We start from the raw sequence: 23,134 nt of genomic DNA on the forward strand, positions 1-23,134 counted from the left end.
AGAGCTAATATTACAGAATAATATCCTTAACTTTGTAATTCAATTTTTTTCTTCATCAAAACATCTAGCAATCAAGTATTGGATCCCACATAAATGAGACAGCCCTTGTATTCCCATGAATCTACACCGAACAGTTTAAATTTTAGACCTGTAACCTTCTAAATTGAAGTATCAAATTTAACTGCTAAACTGTAAATCTTGAAAAGCTGTCATTGTGCTAAAGCAATGACTTCAAAGTTTGGTGTATTTGGTTAGAGAGATGTTATATGGGAAACGACAATTACTGTGTGTTTGTAATGAAATTAAATAATAATATTTAAAAGTATTTTTTAATTGAAAATATATTTCAATAATATTTTGTATATTTTTTTAAACTTTTTAACATAGCATAATAGAATCATAAAAAAAAAACATCTAAAAATTAGTAATTTAATACCTTTTAATTTGAAAAAAAATAGTTGAAACACGTTATTAAACACACATTTAATAGGCTTGAATCAGTAATAAAGCTAGCATCATAGCTTGTATTGTAATTATGTTGGTTAATGGGTCGGTACATGTAAAGCTGGTCTTGCCAAACCCGGGACATGTCGAGGCCAGAATGAATTACTCATAGCAAATTAAAGAGCCAAAGAGAAACTCCTGTACTTTTTTCTTTTTTTTCATGTGTTTTTGGTACACCCACTATCCTTTTGTGCTTGTTTAGGTCGATTAAAAATTGATTTATAATTAAATAAAATTATTTGACGCGGTAGCTTTTTAGAAAAATATATATTTTTCTTAGTTTATTTTTCTATTTAATATTATTAGGGTCTTTTAGTTTTTTTTCTATGTAAAGAATTAATATCTATTTAGCAAGTGGAAATATAAAGAAATAAAATTAAATATTTTAAGTCTTTTTTATATTTATGATGTTTTTAGTTTTTAAGATTTTTGACTTGTAACAATTTTTTATCCTTCACTTTTGCCGGCGTTGATTGGTATTATAATCCAATAATCTTTAATGATTATTTTGCTTTGCTATATGTTGTAAAATAATCTTAGTTGCAAGAGGTTGTATAATAGAATACAAAGAAGTTCTTCCTTCATAAAAAAGATGTCCAGTACCTAATTGTAATGTTTTTTTTTCTACATTAATTATTTTTAATTAAAATCCTAATGGTTAGGAATCCATGATGGAGTGGCTTACACATATAAAATAATATTAAAAAAGAATAATTTTTTAACTGAAAACTGAACTCGAGAATGAGTTCTTTTCGATCTAGAAAGTCTAATATAAGATCTTTTTAGAAAAATAGATATTTTTCATAGTTATCTTTATTTTTTTATTTTTATATTTAATATTATTAATGTTTTTCTCTATATAAATGGTTATAATAGCTTTTTGAGAAGTGAGAATATAATTAAATAAAATTAAGTGTTTTTAAATTAATTCTCATATTTATAGTGTTTTTAGTCTTTTAAAGTTTTTTTACTCATAACAAACTATTTATCCTTCACTTTTATATCATTATTGTTATTTAATTATGGATTTTGGATTTCACTTAGAATCCCTCAACTTATAAAAGAGGCATGACACTCGGATTTGTATTGTATTTTGGCACTTATTTTCAAGTTCGAAACAATATATATATATATATATATATATATATATATATATATATATTATATATATATATATATATATATATATAATCTCAAAAAGAAAAAAGTTGGGAAGAGAAAGAATCAAAATAAACGAACGGTTCAAATTTTATTCCTTGGAGGATAAATCCACCGATATAAATGAACGAATACGCTTTAAAACTAGAGAAGGGTTGCTCGCAGATTAACAAGCCTAACAAAAAACATCAACGCTTTAGTATTTCTTTTCCAGAGACAATAGCCATGGTAATCAGAATCCTCATCTCCCTATTCCTTTCAGCCAAAGGATTTGGAGGACTTGGTGGTGCAATGAAACTAGTTTCACAGCTGGCTTGTGCTCTCGGTGCATCCCGTTCAAGCTTGAACATATCATCATAATCTTTCCTGTTAAAAGATTGCAGGGCATCCCCGAAAGACGACTTCACTATAGCAAAAGCATTTTCACATGCAACAAGAACATTCCTCAATGATTGGTCAGTTGTGTTCCTTAGAAGATCCAAAATATACTCGTAAGTGTTGGTTGCGTTTGTTATTGTCTGGTCCATTGCTATCGCTGTGAGACCAACATAGTCTATTGACGGGCTTTTCATGTTCTCATGGAAAACCCTGTTGCAGAAACCATAGTCTTCCATTTGTCGACATACTTCGTCGATTAAAACTTGGGAATCTTGGGCTTCACTTAAGGTAGGGTTGGTCAGGAGAATGATGACTAGAAGTGGAAAAAATAGGGAGAAACAGTGAGAAAAGGCCATGTTTCTGCTGCTAGAATTAGAATATAGTGATGTGATATATGCAACAGAGGAGAGTACTGTGGTGAATGCCTTTGCCTGTTTATATATATGTGTGTGAAAGTCTATTGAGGAAAATATAAGTTTCAGAAGATGTTGCGAGTAAAGCAAAGGGTTGAAAATTAAGAAGGAAAGAGTTGAAAATTAAGAAGGAAAGAGTTGAAAGCATGATCAAGCCCCATATGCTAAAGAAATTATACGGTAAATTAACCTGCCACTTTGAGATTATGGTTCAAGGAATTATGGAAGGAGAAATCATCCTATATCTAGTCATTAATTAGTTTTAAAACGCTAAAAATAATTATATTTGTAAAAGATGAAAGATTTTTGTATGAAAAGGAGAGAAGTTGATTTATTTCCTAGCTAATATATGGTCATGGAGATACTGTAGGCAACGTGTTATTTTCTTTTATTTTTTATTGTAATTACTAATGTAATGTTTTGATGTAGTAAATATTTTTTTTAATTCGGGAAATTATATTAACAGAAAAAAAAACTAGTGATGGGTTGATGGAAGTGAAAGAAGTAAGTGAAGTTAAAATTTAATTCCTCACAATAAGTAAAGGAAATAAAATTTATTTTAGATTACTACTAATTACTCAAGAGTAAACGAGGAGAAAATTTAGAGATTGCTATATTTCTTTCCTAATTCAAATGAATCCGAAAATGGATTTCCATATTTGATTTTTTTTTCTAAAATATAATGAACCTATACTGGAAATTAATCAGTCCCTCATCTTAATTCCATATCTCACATAATGTCAAATCTAACTAATTTCAACAATCTAACTAATTTCCAATGATATAATACTCTATCATCAGTTTCCAATTAGTATGTTTCAAAAACTCGGCCAATAAAATGAGAATTTAATCTTCAAATAATCAGAAATCAATCGGCATATACTTTAAAAATACTCGTCAATTAATTAGTATAGGTAAAATTGGAAAATAATCGGCTCTTGATTTTTTATTATGGCAGTGTTTGTTTTGCAGTGATACCGTGATTTTAAAAGTAATTGAATTATTTTTGTTTTGAATTAATTATTTTAATATTTTTAAATTATTTTAATAAATTAATGTTAAAAATAAATTTTAAATGATTGTTATTTTTCTTCTATCTCCTTCAAAACCACAAACAACATCAATTCCTCTAACTCCATTACCATTAACAACACCCGAGCCCCTCTTCAACTCACTCCATCATAACGCTCAATAATCTTGAAAGAAAAAATTATGCAACAATAAAGAAGAGAAAAGAGATTTTATCCCCTATTCATCATCCATGATACATCAAATTCCACATACATGATAGTTTTTTTCACCAAATATTTGATATTGTGCAAACTAGTCTAGACATACATCAATCCTGCAATCTTTAGTTGACGTCTTCAGCACGCAACTATATGGTAATTAAAGTTGTTAAAGCAGTTAAAGTTAATTAAAATTGTTAGAAGAATTAGTTAGCTGTTAACATAATCAGTTACTCTGTTAATTATTATTTGCTCATTCATGTTTACAGGAATGAGCCTATATAAACAATGTAATAGTTGATTGAAAAGAAATACAGTGTATATCATTCAGTTCATCATTTTTCCTTCTCTTTGTTATTTTAATATGGTATCATGGTATTTTTTTTTTTTGAAGGATTATTTCCACATCTTCATCCTCTTCATCAATTCTTTATTTTCTTAGTAATGGCTGAAAATACCAACCCTACATAAGAAATGGATTCTTCCAATCCCTTCTTCTTGCATCATTCTGACAATTCTATAGCCATGATTGTTTGAAAACCACTCAATGGTGACAATTACAACTCATGAAAAAGAGCGATGATGATGGCTTTATTAGTCAAAAACAAACTCAATTTTGTTAATGGCACTTTGCCTAAACCATCCAATCTTTATGATTCTCAAGATTTGGCATGATCTTGTTGCAATAATATGGTTCTTTTATGGCTACTCAACTCTATTTCAATAAAGATTGTAAAAAACATCATTTACATTGATAATGCTTTTGAAATATGGAATGATTTTCAGGATCGGTTTTCTAACATAATAGGCCACAAATCTTTTAGCTCCAGAAATCTATCTCCTACGTGTCACAAGAAAATAATTCAGTCAGCTCATACTTTACTGTCATGAAAGATTGTGGGATGAGTTAGCAAATTACCAGTGATGTCTTATCACCACCAGCAGCATGTTTATCAATTCTTAATGGGATTGAATGAAAGTTACTCACATGTAAGTCAATAGTCGATGGGGCTTTTCAAGCATGGCTTGCAGGTCTTGGTAACAAGGAAGGAAACTTACCTTTCATTTCAATAGCCAGCATGAACCTTCTCCAACGTATTAACAGCTGGTCTGGAAGGAGCATTCTACAGAATCATCGACATCTAACATTCTAGTTCTACGTACTAACCTGACAAAGATTAGTACAGAACAAAATGACTTAATTCGTCAGCTCTAACCCTCTTTTCTGCTATTCTGGTGGTAGCTTCTTTAAACACTGCTCTAAAATATAACAGCTTAAGGTTATAATTAGAAAGAAGAAAAACGGAGAGTAATCTCATTTGGAAAGGGAGATTCAGCGTATCAAAAAAGGGTAAACTTCGTTTTAATCCATATAGATTTATCCATATTTCACTTTAGCCTCTGCAGTTTAAATGTTCCCAATGTTACCCTTCTACTTCTCAAAAAGTGACAACGTTACCCTTATCCGTTCACCCAAAACTCGCTGGTTAATTAAAATATATTAATTGACTAAATAGACTAGTTTTTTTTATATTAATTTTCTGAGTGATTTTATGAGATTATAATATATATATATATATATATATATATATATATATATATATATATAAGTATTTTAGAGGAAAAGATGACTTTTTTTTTTTATATATATAAAGATATGAAAAAAATTCAATAGTTAGATGTTTTTGATAAGATACCAAGGATAAGGATATAAATAGTAAATTCTATGCTTATTAAACTATTTATGGATTATTAACTACCAATATTTTATTTTATAAAACTCACAAGAAGAGATAGATATAAAAATAAAAGAGAAAAGAATTAATAAAAATGATAAGAATATTTTTTGTTTAGATTGAATGATATTTTCTTTAATCTTAATCTTCTGGATAATTTTTTTTTTTAAAATATTTTTATTTTAAAAAAATATGAAATTAATACGTTTTTTTTTATGTTTTTTAATATGTTAATGTAAAAAATAAATAAAAACTTTTTAAAAAATATTTTAATATATTTTCAATAGAAAAACATTTTTTTAAAAAAAAGACTCCACACTGCAATACCAAACTTACACTCGAATTCTTGTTCTTTTCATGATTCATGGTGTTATACGAGACTCAGGCAAGCTTTTACATGATTCATAATTCACATTTGATAAGTAAACCATTGAAACTTGAGAGTTGTTTTCATTTTCGTTGGAGCTGCTTTGTTGCATTTGCTACATTCAACTTTCAAGTCCCAAATATGTGGCGCTGCCAAAACTCAACAGCACTCGCGAGTCACAACATCCACCCATATATATATATATATATCACTGAAGTGGCTCAAGAACAAGGGGATGTGAGATCTGTGGTGGGATGAGGCCAGAGCCTTTGCTTTTGTCCACTTCTGAGCGCTGAGGTGTCTTTAACATCTGGCCCAGCCCGCAATAATGTTCCAAGTCAAGCTGTCAAGGAAGCACAACACTGTTCGTCATCTTAACCTTTGCCTGTGGCTATGTTTCCTTTATTTTTTTCTTCACCAGATTTCTCATTTGACCCTTACAAACTAGCCTTTTGCTAACAGTAGAATAACCAAACCATGGCTTCTGCAACTGCATTAGCCATTGGAGGTTCATTTCTGTCAGCCTTCCTTCAGGTTTTGTTCGACAGAATGGCTTCTCGCGAGGTTGTAGGCTTCTTCAGAGACCGAAAACTCAATGATAGGTTGTTAAAGAAGTTGAAGGTACTTATGATTTCTGTTAACGGGGTACTTGATGATGCGGAGGAGAAGCAAATAGCCAAGCCAGCTGTTGAGATGTGGGTCAACGAGCTCAAAGATGCTGTATATGAAGCTGATGATTTGTTGGATGAGATTGCTTATGAAGCTCTGCGATCGGAGGTGGAAGTTGGCTCTCAATCTAGTGCAGATCAGGTGAGAGGCTTTTTATCTGCTCGTTTCTCATTTCAGAAAGTAAAGGAAGACATGGAGACAAAGTTAGGAGAGATCGTTGACATGCTTGAGTACTTGGTACAACAAAAGGATGCCCTTGGTCTGAGAGAGGGTACTGTTGAGAAAGCATCATCACAGAGAATACCAACAACTTCTCTTGTGGATGAATCCGGGGTATATGGTAGGGATGGAGATAAGGAAGCCATAATGAAACTGGTACTATCTGCAACTGAAAATGGCAAACGGCTAGATGTGATTCCCATAGTAGGTATGGCTGGGGTTGGTAAGACCACTCTTGCTCAGCTTGTTTACAATGATAGCAGAGTAGGAGAGCAGTTTGATATGAAGGTATGGATCTGTGTTTCGGAAGAATTCGATGTTCTCAAGGTGATCAAAGATATTCTTAAGAAGGCTGGTTCCATTAATTGTGATACAATGACTGGAGATCAACTTCACTGCGAGTTAGAGAAGGAATCAACAGGGAAAAAAATTATGCTTGTTTTAGATGATGTTTGGAGCAATGATTGGGGAAAATGGGATTTTCTGTTGACACCTTTCAAGTCTCTGTTACATGGAAGTAAGATCCTTGTTACAACACGAATTGAAAGCGTAGCATCGGTCAAGGCCACTGTTGCAGCCCATCGCCTACAGGAATTGACTGCGGATGATTGCTGGTTGGTGTTTGCAAAACATGCATTTGATGATGGAAGTTGCAGTGCACGTCCAGACTTGGAAAAAATAGGTAAAGAAGTGGTAAGAAAGTGCAAAGGGTTACCTTTAGCTGCAAAAGCCCTGGGAGGTCTCCTACGCTTTAAAAGAGATGCTAAGGAATGGGAGAAGATCTTGAAGAGCAACATGTGGGATTTGCCGAATGATGATATTCTTCCTGTTCTCAGATTGAGTTATCACTATCTTCCACCACAGCTGAAGCAATGCTTTGCTTACTGTGCAATATTTCCAGAGAATCATGAATTTAACAAGGATGAATTGATCCGTTTATGGATGGCAGAGGGCTTTCTAGTTCCACCTAAAAGAAATAAGGAGATGGAAGAAGTAGGAAATGAGTTCTTTCATGATCTTGTTTCAAGGTCATTTTTCCAGCAATCTAGTGGAAAATCAAGGTCAGTTTTTCAAGGATCAAGCGGGGATCCATTATTTGTAATGCATGACCTCATAAATGACTTGGCTAGATATGTAGCTAGAGAATTTTGCTTCAGGTTGGAAGGCGAAGATTCAAACAAGATCACAGATAGGACTCGTCATTTGTCTTATGCAGTAACAAGAGACGATTCTTGTCAAAAATTTGAGGGTATTTATGATGCCAAGCTTTTGCGCACTTTCTTACCATTGTCAGAAGCGTGGCTACGCAACCAAATCAATATCTTACCGGTGCCAAGACCACGCAACCAAATCGATAATAAGGTAACACATGATTTATTGCCAAGGCTTACACGCTTACGAGTGCTATCCTTGGTTAACTATTCCAACGTGGTTGAGTTACCTGATTCAATGGGCAAGTTAAAACATTTACGATACCTTAATCTCTCCGCTACATCAATAAAAAGGTTACCTGAAGTTGTGAGTACTGCATACCATTTGCAGACATTAATCCTGGAAAATTGTAAAGAGCTTGTTGAGCTGCCTGATTCAGTTGGCCACTTGAAGCATTTGCTATATGCCAGTCTTAAAGGTGCAAAAATCAAAAGGTTACCTGAATCCATGTGTACATTGTATAATCTGCAAACATTAGTCTTGGAAGATTGCAGAAACCTTGTCAGACTGCCTCATTTAATTGGCAATTTGAAGCACTTGCGATATGTGACTCTTAAAGGCACAACGATCAAAATGTTACCAGCATCCATGGGAGGCTTGTGTAATTTGCAGACTTTAATCTTGCGGTCATGCAAAGATCTGATTGAGCTACCAGATGATTTGGGAAGGCTAATCAACTTGAGTCATCTTGATATCGAAGGAACAAAATTGTCGAAGATGCCGCTGCATATGGGTAAACTAACAAAGCTCCAAATCCTAAGTGATTTCTTTCTAGGAAAAGATACTGGTTCTAGCATTCAAGAGTTGGGGAAGCTTCAACATTTACAGGGAGGACTAAATATTTGGAACCTGCAAAATGTTGGGAGTGCTCCAGATGCTCTACATGACAATGTGAAGGGTATGAAGCATCTCAAGACTTTGAATTTGATGTGGGATGGTGATCCTAATGACTCTGGACATGTAAGGCATGTACTTGACAAATTAGAGCCTGATGTAAATATGGAGTATCTTTATATCTATGGTTATGGGGGTACAAGGTTTTCAGATTGGGTAGGAGACTCTTCTTTCTCAAGAATAGTATCCATGGAGCTCAGCCGATGTAAATACTGCACGTCCTTACCAACACTTGGGCAGTTAGGGTCTTTGAAAGAACTCCTGGTAAGAGGGTTTGAGGGACTTGCGGTTGTGGGTCCTGAGTTCTACGGAAGTTGCATGTCCGTGAGGAAGCCATTTGGATCCCTTGAAAGTCTAACTCTTTCAATGATGCCTGAATGGCGTGAATGGATTTCAGATCCAGGCATGCAAGCTTTCCCTTGTCTTCAAAAGCTTTGCATGAGCGGCTGCCCCAACCTAAGAAAGGTGCTGTCCAATCACCTCCTTCCATCTTTAACAACACTTGAGATCGAGGGATGCAAGCAGCTTGTAACTTCAATTCCAAGATGTCCAATCATTGATGAATTAAAATTAGATGATGATTCTCGTCATCTGCTGCTAGGCAGATTGCCTTCTGGGATGCACAGCCTGAAAGTTTATCGATTCTATTCCATAGATTCCATACCAAAAGAAATGGAGCAAATTGGTTCCTTTCTCACCACTTTAGAAGAAATTGAAATGGAAAATTGTGATTCACTCAAGTGCTTCCAGCTGGATTTGTTCCCTAGGTTGAAGACTCTCAGGATCTCTACATGTTCAAATTTGGAATCTCATTGTGAACATGAAGGACCTCTAGAGGATCTCACCTCTCTTCATTCGTTGAAAATATGGGAATGCCCTAAATTAGTATCTTTCGCGAAAGGAGGATTACCTGCCTCATGTTTGACAGAGCTTCAGTTGTTTGATTGCGCAAATTTGAAGTCCTTGCCTGAGCATATGAATTCCCTCCTCCCATCCCTTGAAGATTTGAGATTATTCCTCCTTCCAAAACTTGAGTTCTTTCCAGAAGGGGGTCTGCCCTCTACATTAAAATCACTTTATATTGAAAATTGCAGCAAACTCATTGCAGCCAGAATGCAATGGAGTTTGCAATCGCTCCCTTCTCTTTCAAAATTCACTGTTGGTGTTGACGAAAGTGTGGAATCCTTCCCAGAGGAGATGCTGCTGCCCTCATCTCTTGCCTCTCTTGAAATATGGAGTCTTAAAACTCTGAAATCCCTGAACTACTCGGGGCTTCAACACCTCACTTCTCTTGGACAATTGACCATCACAGACTGCCCTAATCTACAGTCCATGCCAGAAGAAGGCCTCCCCTCCTCCCTTTCTTCTCTTGAAATCTGGCGGTGTCCTTTGCTGGATCAAAGATGTCAACAGGGAATAGGGGTAGATTGGCTCAAGATTACTCACATCCCCAACGTGCATATTAATGGATACAAGATCCATCAACCTTAGGTATTGCTTATCTGAATTTCAACTCAAAATTTCTCCTTTCTCATCTTTTTTCTTGTTAAGCTTCTTTTTGTGTACTTTTAGATTAATTCTCTGTTATTAATTCTGTCATTTGTGGCAGCATTTCATTTTAATCATGAACGGCCTGTTGGGGAGACAGAGTGTTTACAGGTTTGTCATGCAGATATTTTCCTACTGCTGACTTTCATTGCTCACCTCCAATTTTTGCTAATAATGTCTTACGAATTTCTTACAGCATTTATGCCATTGAAACTTAAACTCTGACCTCAAATCAGTTTAGATCAGCATATTCTTATATCCCATATAGCAGGAGAACTGGAATTCTGGGTGCCCCAGGTAAATTCAGTTTTCCCTATTTGCACTTTGTATTCTGAACCGCAACAAGTAGATTGAACTTCCGAAGTCTTTCTTTCTGGTTTGATTCATCTGCAGCATTCTCTAGCAAGCCATTTTGCTCAGCTCTTACGAGAGAAAAGCTTCATGTGTAGACTTGCTTCTTTCAGAACGTGTTAGAACTAGATGCTTGTCTGAATCTCGTGCTTCAGGCCATTGATGAGAAGATCTTCGGTGTACGTTCCTTATGTAAGGTTGAAAGAAGTTCTATGTTTACTGGTGAATATACATGTACAAGCAGAACTTGTTTTGGTAATTTTATTCAGCTCAATCTTACACTCCCCTTTCCTACCATAATTCCACATTCTCTTCCATTCAATTATCTGATATAATTTCTCTACCGTTTCTTTTCTGCTCTATTAGGTCCCAGAGGTATTGAAGAGGCCAATGGATTATGTAAATTCAATTTTATTCCGTGTCTCATGATGATGTTCAAGATGGTTCAGGGATCAAGACTGTGGAAGCCATGAGATCAATATGGTTTATCTGGAGAAAACTCAAATTGGACAGAAGATTCCAGGGGGAGATTAAGCATTGACCTCTGAAAACAGAAGCTTGCAAAACGACTTGTGAGCCTTCATGGTCCCAACGAAGAATCAGCCAGTCCCATAACTGTACACACTCAAATATATATTATATCCAAAATATAAATAAGATATGAATTTATAAATTTCTACTCATTGTCATTTATACTTGAACTTCCACTGCCCCTCTCTCAGTTATTACTTTTTTTTTATTATTTATGTGGGTGTCCGGGCCAGCTTGCGCGCACCACGACTAATCCCACAGTCCACTGAACACCCTGCAAACCCAGTGGGCATGTAAGGTACCGCGGGGATGACAGACATGCACATAAGAACTCAAACTCAGGAGCAGCGAAAAGAGACAAGCTCCTCCCACCGCCAAGCTAAGGCCCTCAGTTATTACTTACTAAGTAGGGAAGGGGAAGGATCCACTCAGCCGACCTATTAATTATTGAGAAATTACTTGCTGGATTAAAGAAAATAATTATATGATATATATATGGTCATCAAAATTATCACAATCTTGTTTCGGCACCATTTTCTTTGAATAAGATTTAAACTTAAAATAAGAGGGCAAGAAAAATATTTATTCATATAAATGAATAATTTTTGTAGTAAAAAATTGGAATTACCAACTTTCTTTCCAATGCCTTGCGCCCTACTTGTGTGAAAGATAGTTTTAGAGAAGTTTCTGAAAGGTATTTTATATTTTTCTTTTATTGTTCGTTGAACTTTAATACATCTTGTCTATTTAAGCATAATATATATTACCTTGTAGAACACTTCCTCTTCCTTCCTTTTCAATTGCTGCAAGGATTCTGCCTCCTCTTGCCGACCTCCTGCAGCTGCAGTTTAGGATATTCACTTAATTTGTTCTTCCTCACTCAAACAACGAAAGAAAGAGCTTTCTGCCTAAGAACTTGACAAAAGACTGTGGCTTATGTAACAAATTTATGTCATAACTCGATCTGTTCAAGTGCACGATGCAATCTAAGGTCACGGGCATGAGCGACGGGGCACGCAAATGTTTTATGTGATTTTCATATTATTTAATTTAAAATTTAATTTAGGTTAGATTTTTTCAAATTTGAATTATTGTATAAAATTTAATGATAATATAAATAAAAATAACAATCTAGATATTATTCTTTTATATTCATTTTTCTAAAACATAAAATACCATTAGCTCTTCAGTTTAAGGAATTATATTACTTCTTATTCTATGCCATTGTCCTCTTGAATTTATTTTTGTGAAAAGAAATAAAATTATAAGAAATGGAAATATTAAAAGTGTAAATAAATTAAAAATAATTATTAGTAGTAGTTAACCAAGTCATTTGAGCCACGAAAGCCCACGAGCGCTTTAAGCCACGAAATTGTAGACCTGGTAATTAAAATTGTCCTCTTGAATTCAAAGTCAAGTTCCATTAACAGCACATGGACCCCTCTTAACCCGACACGAAAGCCCTCGCAGTTTAAGCCACGAAATCATTTTTATACGTGTTTCGAAAACCATCACTCTATTTAAAAATTAATTATAACCATATTTCCAAACAAACTAACAAATTTGTTAGACTAGACTATGTTCGAACTTCGAAGTGAAAAAATTACTTGATTATGACTTAATTTTTTGTTTGGGGGAATTTTATGAGATAAATCAAAGTTTGTTAATTTTATTTTAATTTTTTATTTAATATTGATGTAATTAAATTTGATTAGATTAACTAGATAGTAACTCAATCAATAAAATTACTCAATCTAAATTGAAATCAAACTCTAAGTAATAGATTAGCAAGAAAAATATTTATTTTTTTATAATGCAAAAATAGAAACATATAGGTTACTGGAAACTTGGAGAAAACATGTTACATCTGGCACACATCTATTGGGTGGTGATCTCTCCACACAATTTCTTATAAGCTCCACAACAATGCATTTTTTGCAAAAACTTTATTTTATCTGTCGGCGTTCTTGCAAAATTTGGATTCAGCCGAGATTGAGATTGGATAATATATATATAGACTTGGTATAAGATAAGTTTTGATCTTGGACCGGTAAAATCGATTACTTAATTAATACTCTTTGTGCTGTGAATTTGACTAGCTTGAATTCTTGGGAAAGATCCATTATACTCTTTATTATGTCTCATATTCTACATTTGGAATTCCAACTAATACGGGCATGATGGTAGCTACGAGAGAATCATGGATTGGACGGTGCAAGATAAACCATTAAATATTATTTTAATTCCTATAATAAAATATGATTATGTTATTTTTGTATCTATCCCTTCTTTTCTAAGACACTATTTAATTACAATAGTAGATTTTGAATTTATATATGGTTAGTAAAAGCCTTGACGTATCATTTGTTTCAAATTTTAATTGTTGACATTTAGGATAAAAATCCCAAAGATATAGGAGATTAATGGAGAATCTAGATGATTTAACGGTTGGTATGGATCCAGAAATAATTAAGATCTAAGGGCTGCGAGAGAATCATGGATTGGACAGTGCAAGATAAACCATTAAATATTATTTCATTTTTCTTCTTAAACCGAAATATATACCTTTTGATTGTTTCATTTGATTACATTTCATTGCAAAAGATTTGGTTTGCGATTTAACTTAATCTTACAAAGTAACTATTAAAAGAAAAAGAAGTAGTCGGAAATGTATATATCTAAATATGATCAGCAAGACAAATTGATTAGGAAAAGGGATATGTTTTTTTATATACATATTTTAAAAGAATATAAAATTACTTTAAAATTATTTTAAAGATATATTTATTTTATTTCTTTGTTTCTGCTTATAAATTAAATATGTTTATATCTTTTTTATTTTAAGAGATTAACCAAACACAAAAAAATAAATTGGATAATTTTAATCTACTGCTTCTTTAGAAATATAAAATAGAAAAATAAAATTGTTTCCATCAAAATAACAAAATATCCTTCCATCTTCATTTTGTTACTTTATTTTAAACAATATATTTCATATTATTATTTTATCCTATTCCTTAGGGAACGTAGTAAAAAAAAGATTATATTAAAAAAAAAACTAAAAACAAAAACTAAAAAAAAAGTGAGAGTAAAAGTGTAATTAAGTACCACCGGCCTAGGCCTACCATTAATACCGAAGCCACACCTAAGCAATTTTGTCCTCGTGCCAGACCACAAATGCCACGTGAGCATCTAGTAGGCCTTTTTCTTTATACGTCGGCAGTCTTGCAAGCTCTCAAGTATGGTTAGTTGGTCAAACATGTTACCTAAGGTTAGTTAAGGTTGATTTTTGAAATGGATAATATTTATTTAGTAGCAAGATAAATTTTTTATTTTGGACCAAGAAAATCAATACTCGTTAAGGTTGTGAATTTGACAAGATTGAGTGTTTAACGGATGTGTTTAAATTAGTTTGTGTTTCAATTGTGATTAAGTTTGTTTTTTCTAATTATAATTTTAATAATGCATCTTTGTATTTATATGATATTGTATTAAAATATATTAATAAATCTTATTAAAATGTTGTTATTAATATTTAAATTTTAAAAACTAAGAAATGAAGTATAGTTGTGATTAGTTTGACTTGTGATCATGCTCCCATGCTGTATTCTTTAATTTGAATTTATTTGTGTTCTAATTGAAATTTTAATGAAGCATCCTTGTATTGATATTACACATTAAAAATTTTAATAAATATTTAAAATATTGATATCTGCATATTTAATTAAATTGACCTTTTGGAATATATGATCATGCTCTCATATTGTGCTATATTCTAAAAATATTTGTACTGTCTATAGAATTGCGATACATAAAATTCTGTGGTGAAAACTATATTATTTTCCATGTGATTCAACAATTGATTCATTATTTCGGCTCCGTTTGTTTGCAGGAAAGTGAATTCCTTTTGGAAAGTGAATTCCGGGGAAAGTGAATTCCGGAAAAGTATTTTCCGATGTTTGGTAGTGTTATGGAAAATGAACTGGAAAACACTTTCCAGTGTTTGGTTATGTTATGGAAAATGAGCTGGAAAATAACTTATTAATATTTTATTTTTCTCAAGTTTATTAAAATAATGAGGAACAAATCTTACAAATTAAAAAGTTGAATGAGAATGAAATTGAAAAAAAAAATATAATTTCATAAATTATCTCATATAATTTCATAAATTATCTCAAATAAAACAAATAATAATCAAAATAATAGGGATCAAATCTAAAAAAAAAAAAAATGAAGAAATTAAAATAATAATAATCAACATTTCATAAATTATTTCAAATAAAATAAATAACAATCAAAAGAATGAGGATCAAATTTGATAAATAAAAAATTTCAATAAAAAAAATGATAAGAAAAAAGCAAATAGCAATTATAAAAATAAGGACCAAAGTTAATATAAAAATAAAATTTTAAGAGATGAAATTGAAAAATAAAATATTCAAAACAAAATATATATAGTAATCAAAAGTTTGAGGATCAAATTTGATATAATCAGCAAATAATGATATTTCTAAATTTTTCACAACTTCCGGAAAGTGTTTTCCCCTCAAATTTTTCAGAAAAAACACTTTCCTGAAAACCAAGCCAAATTTTTCTTTTACTGGAAAGTGTTTTCCATTGACCAACTTTCCTATTGACAAACAAACACAAGAAAGTTTGGAAAGTGCTTTCCCGGAAACCACTTTCCGGAAAACAAACACAGCTAAAAGGAAAACACTTTCCTGAAAACCAAGTCAATTTTTTTTTTTGACTAAAATTGACTGGAAAGTGTTTTCCGTTGACTAGAAAGTGTTTTCCGCTGACCCGAAATTGTTTTCCGTTGACCAACTTTACTAATGACAAACAAACACAGGAAAGTTTGGAAAATAGTTTCCTAGAAACTACTTTCCAGGAAACAAACAAGGCCTTCATGTGATTCAAAGTAACTATATTTACCCTCTATTTTTTTACCACCCATCGACCCACGCCTACACACACATAGATATATTAAAAGGTATATATATATGGTATAGTCTTAGATGTAAATATTGACACATGATCTGTGGAGATATAGAGATGGATTCTGCTTAGCTAATGAGAGCTATTGCGGAAGATCCATCCATCCTAGATCATCCAATGCTACAAATTCTTGAAACTACAAAAAAAAAAAAAAGCAGCTCATCATAAAAGATAGAGGGCCTGCATTTACTTGGTTATGTAAGCCTTTGGCCAGGACTGTTGATGCTCGTCTAGAGGTGTTATGTAACTCGAGAAATATTATTCTTAGGACTTTTAGAGAGCATGCATGCAACACTATTGTACCATTTAGCATGCTTTTGGAGTCAGCCGATCGATACTAATTGATTTGGATATGTAACTTTTTCTGATTTTCCTCTACATTTGTTTTAAGTTGGTTCTAAATTGTACTTGCAAAATCAAAGACTTAATCAACAGTTGCTTAGTAACAAATTTGACTATTAACTCCAATTTTGAAACCTTCCAAGTTCTGATGCGTATCGAGATCAATTTACGCCGCCATTAATTTATGCTTGAGATCAATATAAAGAAATTGTGTACATACAGAGAATAATAGTTTTATTTACAAAATGAGGGATAGAATTAAGGTCCTCCCACACTTGGAAGAAAACTCAAAAGAACACTATCCCACTTCATGAATATAGGGGATATTAACAACCAGCAAACTGTCACAAAAAAAAAAAAGAAGCTAAAAAAGACTCTGTTTTTCCTCTACAATTTGACTAATTTAGAAGGCTACTAGCTCCACAATCCACCAGCTTTAAGCGGCAGATGGGGCGGTAATGTAGTGAGCAATACCAGCTTCTGCTAGCGCCGCCAAGAATGGTTGCAGTTCAGCTCCAGCAGCAGCCACCACAGTATTCTTGTAGTCCAAGGACTCGTCGTGGTAAATGTCCCACCATTTGTTAACCAGCATCTTGATGTCTTCTCTGTCCATGTTATCTTCTTTTCCTGTGTACCTCCATGGCTTGGACCCCTGCAGTAACATGAGAGTTAGCATAGCAGTACTTAATGTCCGAAAGGATAATGTTTTGTGTTTTATATGTGCATGGTGAATACTTACAGCAGCACAATAGTGAACAACTTTGACTTTGTCAAGGTTGATGTTCTCAGGATGGCGCCATAACAAGGCCAACACAAGGTTGTAATCCGAAGGAATTGGCTTATAAACATCCCTGAAAAACATGTTCAAGAAATCCTGCCAAGAAAAGGAAATTAAATTTAGAATTTCTGCCTGATCAATTTTTCCTGCCAAGAAGCTCTGACCAAGACAGATAAATATGTACCTGCTCGGCAAAGAGGGTAGGAGGGGTGACTTTGAGGGTCTCCAGGAGGTCATGATATGTAGACAAGTTGGGCTCATAAACAAACATGCCAGCGTTGAAGTAGAGAGGAGGCTTAGGACCCATCTCAGCAGGCCAATGGACCTTATCGGGACACTGTTGGCAGTAACCAATCTTGTACTGGGAGCTATTGCTCCATGTTTTCTCACAGAAGCAGTCCATCGCAGCATAGAAGTAGCCATCAGGCATGTCAAAGAGGTGGTCTATGTTATCAAACACTTGGATGTCACCATCCAAATATATCATCTTGCTATACTCCACAAACTGTAATAAAAGAAAATAATATTTAGGAGTTACATATAACATAATACTATTAAGTGTTATACAGGCATACATACCTCCCATATACGAAGCTTGGAGTAGTTGATGACATAATAAGCCATAGCAAACTGGGTCTGGTTCTCCGGTGGGTTAACAGGCTCAATCTCCCTCACCATGCACCCTTGAGAGGCAAGTATCTTCCGGTGCTCCTCAGGAACGTCAGGCAAGATAGCTACCACCAAAGGGTAGTTGCTCTTTGCCTTCCTCAACCCCTTGGCTAACCCTACAACACCTTTCCAGTAGTCTCCATCACCAGCCAAAAACGTAACATATGCACAACTTGAAATGCTAGCTTGCTTGACAAGGGAGTTGGTGTTGTTAGCAAGAGTAGCAGTATTATCAGGAGCCATGGTATCAAAGTAGTCAAAAGATGTGATGTGCAAAACTTTTTAGTTGTTTTAATTTGGCTAGAGAAATCAAAAGGTTTTGAAACAAGTTGTTTGTTTACTAAGAAAAGAAGAGAGAATTTCAGGTTGCACAAACTGTATTGCTTTGATCTTTGAAAGGTTATGGTTGAGTGAAGTTCTTGGGATGAGAGGGGGTGTATATATAGGGATTGGAGGATGCATTACATTTTAGTTTCTTTAACATAAGTGAAAGATATATAATTAATTAATTAAAGTGATGGTATTATAAAATCCAGAAAAGTCCTCATTTGACAAGTTCATTTCTTGCCTTTAAATAGGATAATTATTTTATATATATAAAAAGTTAATGACTTTATAGTTGTATAAAATGTACCATGATTTGTTTTTTAATTATAGGTAAGCACCGACGTTTTAGAATGATTTTGTTTGCATTGTTAAGTAAATGGGTAATTAAAATAATTATTTTTTGATTACCTACAATATCCAAACACCACCGACCAGGGCCTACCTCCTGCAACAAAAAGTCTAATACAACGGGGACCCACTAAGATCCCAAAAGGAAATCCCACAATATTTGCCAGGTGGAAACACTGTGGGACACGTGGAGGGCAGAAACACGTCTGTCTTTTTGCTGTGGGGCATGTTAATTGGTCCCACGAAATCTAATGCGTGTCGAGATGCATGGGAGTCCTGATTTCCTTTGATAACAAGTGTCAAGATCTGAGGTAAGGGACAGTGATTTACCACGTGGCGAAATGGGTTGCCATGAGAGGAACCGACGGTTCAATGGAGCGATGGTGTTTCTTATTTTCAATCTTTCTAGTTTTGTTAGGTGGTGTAATATGGTGTTGGGTGGAATCCGGTGACCGGTGATGTACTGATGAATGCTCAACGGAGGAATAAGCACACTGAGACACAATATTTTACGTGGTTCGGCAAAACCGCCTACATCCACGGGAGAGAGTCCATTTTATTAGAGTAGAAAAGAATACAATAAATACATGGAGGAGGATCATCCACTCAACTCACATCTCTGCTGCCCTTGCAGCTGCAGGGCTGCTGCCCATGGCAGCTGCAGGGCTGCTGCCCATGGCAGCAGCCCTTTCTCTTCTCTTTCTCTTCACTCTTTCACACACTCACGTTATTCTCCCTCTCACCTTTGCTCTCTTTGTATGGTGCCTATTTATAGGCAGGATGGTGGCTTCTCTTCTTCTTTCCAGCAGCTGCACATGGGAGTGGGTGGCTGCCATCTTCTTCAACAAAGGCTGCTGCCACTTGCTTGGTGGTGGTGGCCACTTTGTTTGGTGGTGGGGTAGTCCCACTAATGGCAATACCTAACAATCACCCCCTTTGCCATTTATGTGGGCAATTGTCCTCTTGCTTCTTCAGCACAAGCTTGCATTCTGCAGCTTTTCCAAGCTTACCATTCCGAGAGCGTCTGTGGCCAAGTTTACAGGTACTCGCCAAACCTTTCAATCACCAGAGTCACCAAAGCACACCCTTGCTTACACCAAAGGATCACTTCAACCAGATGGTCTCACACATCACATCTGAAGAGTGTTAACGCTTGTCTCTGGGAACATTCCCCTTCGAGCGTATCAACTATGCTCGGTCCGGAATGATTTATCAAGCCTCACACCAAGGCTTACAACACCCCCTCAAACGGATATTCCAAGTGCGACAGTCATTATTTGAGTATCTCAATATGATCACAAGCCCACCACTCTTCCAAGAGTCTACTCATCCAGGAGTTGCGCCTGCCCTCTGTTCCACCATAGGAACCACGCCTTACTTCTCCATAAGTCTCTCGCTCTTAGTCGTAAGAGTCCAGGTAGCTCTCCACCTTTAACCATGAGGGCAGCCCATTAAAGGTTGATCCATATCTATCTCCATACTCTGAGTATTACAATGCCATTACCGAGCTCACCACCTTGACAAGAGTCAACTCGTTCCCGGAACCTGCGCATGCCCTCTGCTCCTTCATAGCAGCCGCGTCTTAATGCTCCACAAGTCACACACTTATTGTCCAAGGCAAATGTCTTCTAGCTCATTGATCTTTAGCATGGGGGCAATATCCATGAAAGTCAATCCTGCATTTGTCTTCATACTCATCATAGCCACTTCATTGGCTATCCATCTGTCCACTTATATCTAGCCATCACATCGGCTCTGGGGTGTTCTGAACTTGGGCTCCTATCCTGGCCCTCACACCTTCTCATGAGGTGTCTCCGCTCGTCGTCATGTGGCGGTTTGAACTGGGCTCACATCGTGGCCCACACCTTCCATCTGAGGTGTCTACGCCCGTTGTCTTGGGCGACCTGATCTTGGGCTCATTTCATAGCCCTCACACCTTCTCTCTAAGGTGTCTCCGCCCGCTGTCATGGGGCGGTCTCATCCTTCTTCATTGGGGATGACTCTAGTGGCTCCAAGATTCTCTACCACCATGTGGACTTGGGAGAGATTACTGCCACTGACTACATAGAAAGAGAAAGTTGTGGTATACTCCTCGCAATCCTCCACCTCGATTTCTATGTTTGCAGCTTCTACGCCTTTCTGCTTGATAGCTCCACCTACACCACTCTCTTTGGTGTCTACGCCTTTCATCATAGGCGGTCGCCTTTTATCACAGGCGTTTGCACCCCCTCAATTAGGTGCCTCTGCAACAGCTCTCTTTCCATCCTTGCATGCATTGGAAATGTCTTTGCCTGTTGTCTTCAAAAAAGACTTCCTGTTGTACAAACTTTAACAGTCTCTGCTCTGAGCTTCATCTGGGAACTCTTCTTCTCCTTGCACCTGTTGTCTCATTACAGTACCTCGTTAGGATCCTTCGGGTACTCCTGCACAATCTCCATGTGCCCTCGTGCAATTTCTGTTCTCCAGATTTCTCCCTATTCCTTGCTTATGTTTGACAGCAGCTCATCCTGTCACAACACCTGTCCAAGTCAAAATAGGGTGCCAATCTTCATTCCCTTGCTGTATTTCTCTTCCATTATCAGGGTCTTCATCAATTCTCCCCTCGAGAAATCACAGTCATCGAATCTAACTTCTTTGGAGAAATCACCACTCCATCAGATCCTTGATCATATGGAACCCAACTGTTCCTTTGTGCCGTCATCTTGCTAGTCTTCAACAGTTTCATAACAAACTATCACATATACGAAAATAGTACCGTATGGATAATCCTTCCACTAAGCAAGTTCCCAGGAAAGATTGGAGGGGTCACACTGGTCCCGCTTAAAACCCAATCTCCTAGACAGAACTTCTTAGGCCATATCTATCCATCGTACTGTCTCTTCGTATATACAACCATTTGCTAGCTTTGTTGCAGCTTTCCTTTACAAGTGATCTGGGATATACAGGTTTAATACATGATTTCTCAACATCTGGCGAGACTACCAGTGCTTAGATTCGACAAGATTGGTCTTCATCAGTTTTCACTCTACACCTCAAATCGTCCACATCTCGGGTGTCCTGAGTGTCCCAATTTTGCCTTCCATCAAGGCATTAAAATTTTCCCATTTAACAGTTAAGCACATGTAATTGGGTAAACATGTGCACCTTCTTCTTCTTCATCTTCAACGACCACCATGATGACCCTCAGATGCCTCCTGATCGGGCAATCTCTCTTCAATAATTCACCACTGCCATTTTCGGTCTCGAATCTCAACGATCGGACCGTACCATTGCATCCGGAATGATCAAATTAGCTGGAAACATGTCTTGAATCGTCCAAATCGCACTTCAGACGGCTAAGATTTGATCAAAACAATTCTGGCCTGATAAACGGCTCAGATTCAATCTCAGATCCGGTTGCACGTAGGATCAGCTACACTGGATCCTATCCCTCGGCTCGCGGCTCAGCTCAGTTCCAACTCAGTTCGGCTCAACTCGGCTCGGCGTGGCTCGGCTCGCGGCTGATGGCATGGCATGTGGATCCCACTGTGCTGACGTGTCTGCTGGCATGGCATGCTGACTGTGTTTTGATGACGTCACCAATACATCATGCTGATGTCATCTTGGGCCATGCTTACTGTGCATGATGACGTCACAAATTACGTCATGATGACGTCATCCTTATCCGGGTTAGACACGTGGGTCGGGTCGTCTGGTATTCGGGTCGGGTCAGCCCATCCGGGCGAAGAAGACGCGTGTGACGCGTGGCGCGCGTCTGCGCGCGTGGCCAGTCTCTTCGTCGGCGCGTGACGGCGCGTGTGGCCATGTCCGGCGTCCGATTTCGACGCGGTTTTCACCAGTGGCTTCGTCTCGTCCTCCTCTACACAGTGGTATGGTCAAAACACAATTTTGATAACTTTTATTTTTGAGCAAAAATCAAACACCACTTTAACCATATGCTCTGATACCAATTGTTGGGCGGAATCCGGTGACCAGTGATGTACTGATGAATGCTCAACGGAGGAATAAGCACACTGAGACACAATATTTTACGTGGTTCGGCAAAACCGCCTACATCCACGGGAGAGAGTCCATTTTATTAGAGTAGAGAAAGAATACAATAAATACATGGAGGAGGATCATCCACTCAACTCACATCTCTGCTGCCCTTGCAGCTGCAGGGCTGCTGCCCATGGCAGCAACCCTTTCTCTTCTCTTTCTCTTCACTCTTTCACACACTCACGTTATTCTCCCTCTCACCTTTGCTCTCTTTGTATGGTGCCTATTTATAGGCAGGATGGTGGCTTCTCTTCTTCTTTCCAGCAGCTGCACATGGGAGTGGGTGGCTGCCATCTTCTTCAACAAAGGCTGCTGCCACTTGCTTGGTGGTGGTGGCCACTTTGTTTGGTGGTGGGGTAGTCCCACTAATGGCAATACCTAACATATGGTAGATAAGATCATTAAATTAAAAGAGTATTTATGAA

At 36.1% G+C, this 23,134-nt stretch overlaps 3 protein-coding genes across 3 annotated transcripts; 1 reads left to right on the forward strand and 2 right to left on the reverse strand.

Moving 5' to 3' along the window:
* Positions 1 to 1,850: 1,850 nt before the first annotated feature.
* LOC118028086 (cell wall / vacuolar inhibitor of fructosidase 2) lies at positions 1,851 to 2,396 on the reverse strand. The gene has a single exon (XM_035031613.1). It carries the CDS (start codon positions 2,394 to 2,396, stop codon positions 1,851 to 1,853), a length of 546 nt encoding a protein of 181 aa, XP_034887504.1.
* Positions 2,397 to 6,129: 3,733 nt separating this feature from the next.
* Positions 6,130 to 11,413, forward strand: LOC118028014 (putative disease resistance RPP13-like protein 1). Its single transcript, XM_035031520.2, has 5 exons — positions 6,130 to 10,270; positions 10,389 to 10,438; positions 10,524 to 10,624; positions 10,721 to 10,933; positions 11,045 to 11,413. Exon 1 carries the CDS (start codon positions 6,263 to 6,265, stop codon positions 10,268 to 10,270), a length of 4,008 nt encoding a protein of 1,335 aa, XP_034887411.1. The 5' UTR covers positions 6,130 to 6,262; the 3' UTR covers positions 10,389 to 10,438; positions 10,524 to 10,624; positions 10,721 to 10,933; positions 11,045 to 11,413.
* Positions 11,414 to 16,757: 5,344 nt separating this feature from the next.
* LOC118028192 (galactinol synthase 2) lies at positions 16,758 to 18,393 on the reverse strand. The gene is made up of 4 exons (XM_035031736.2): positions 17,907 to 18,393; positions 17,512 to 17,832; positions 17,289 to 17,423; positions 16,758 to 17,201 (listed from the first exon to the last, which is right to left on the reverse strand). The coding sequence occupies exons 1-4, from the start codon at positions 18,237 to 18,239 to the stop codon at positions 16,986 to 16,988; spliced, it is 1,005 nt and encodes a 334-aa protein (XP_034887627.1). The 5' UTR covers positions 18,240 to 18,393; the 3' UTR covers positions 16,758 to 16,985.
* Between the last annotated feature and the right edge of the window lie 4,741 nt (positions 18,394 to 23,134).

This window comes from Populus alba, chromosome 5 (genome assembly GCF_005239225.2).
Source record: "Populus alba chromosome 5, ASM523922v2, whole genome shotgun sequence".
Taxonomy (NCBI): domain Eukaryota; kingdom Viridiplantae; phylum Streptophyta; class Magnoliopsida; order Malpighiales; family Salicaceae; genus Populus; species Populus alba.

What these genes read in the sequence shown, in the direction of transcription:
- LOC118028014 (XM_035031520.2), top strand. Translation starts at nt 6,263, where the DNA reads ATGGCTTCTGCAACTGCATTAGCCATTGGAGGTTCATTTCTGTCAGCC.
- LOC118028192 (XM_035031736.2), bottom strand. Translation starts at nt 18,239, where the DNA reads ATGGCTCCTGATAATACTGCTACTCTTGCTAACAACACCAACTCCCTT. An exon ending in CCAAGCTTCGTATATGGGAG is followed by an intron (nt 17,833 to 17,906) that starts GTATGTATGCCT and finishes CTTTTATTACAG; the next exon opens with TTTGTGGAGTATAGCAAGAT. An exon ending in TTGTTCACTATTGTGCTGCT is followed by an intron (nt 17,202 to 17,288) that starts GTAAGTATTCAC and finishes ATGTTACTGCAG; the next exon opens with GGGTCCAAGCCATGGAGGTA.
- LOC118028086 (XM_035031613.1), bottom strand. Translation starts at nt 2,396, where the DNA reads ATGGCCTTTTCTCACTGTTTCTCCCTATTTTTTCCACTTCTAGTCATC.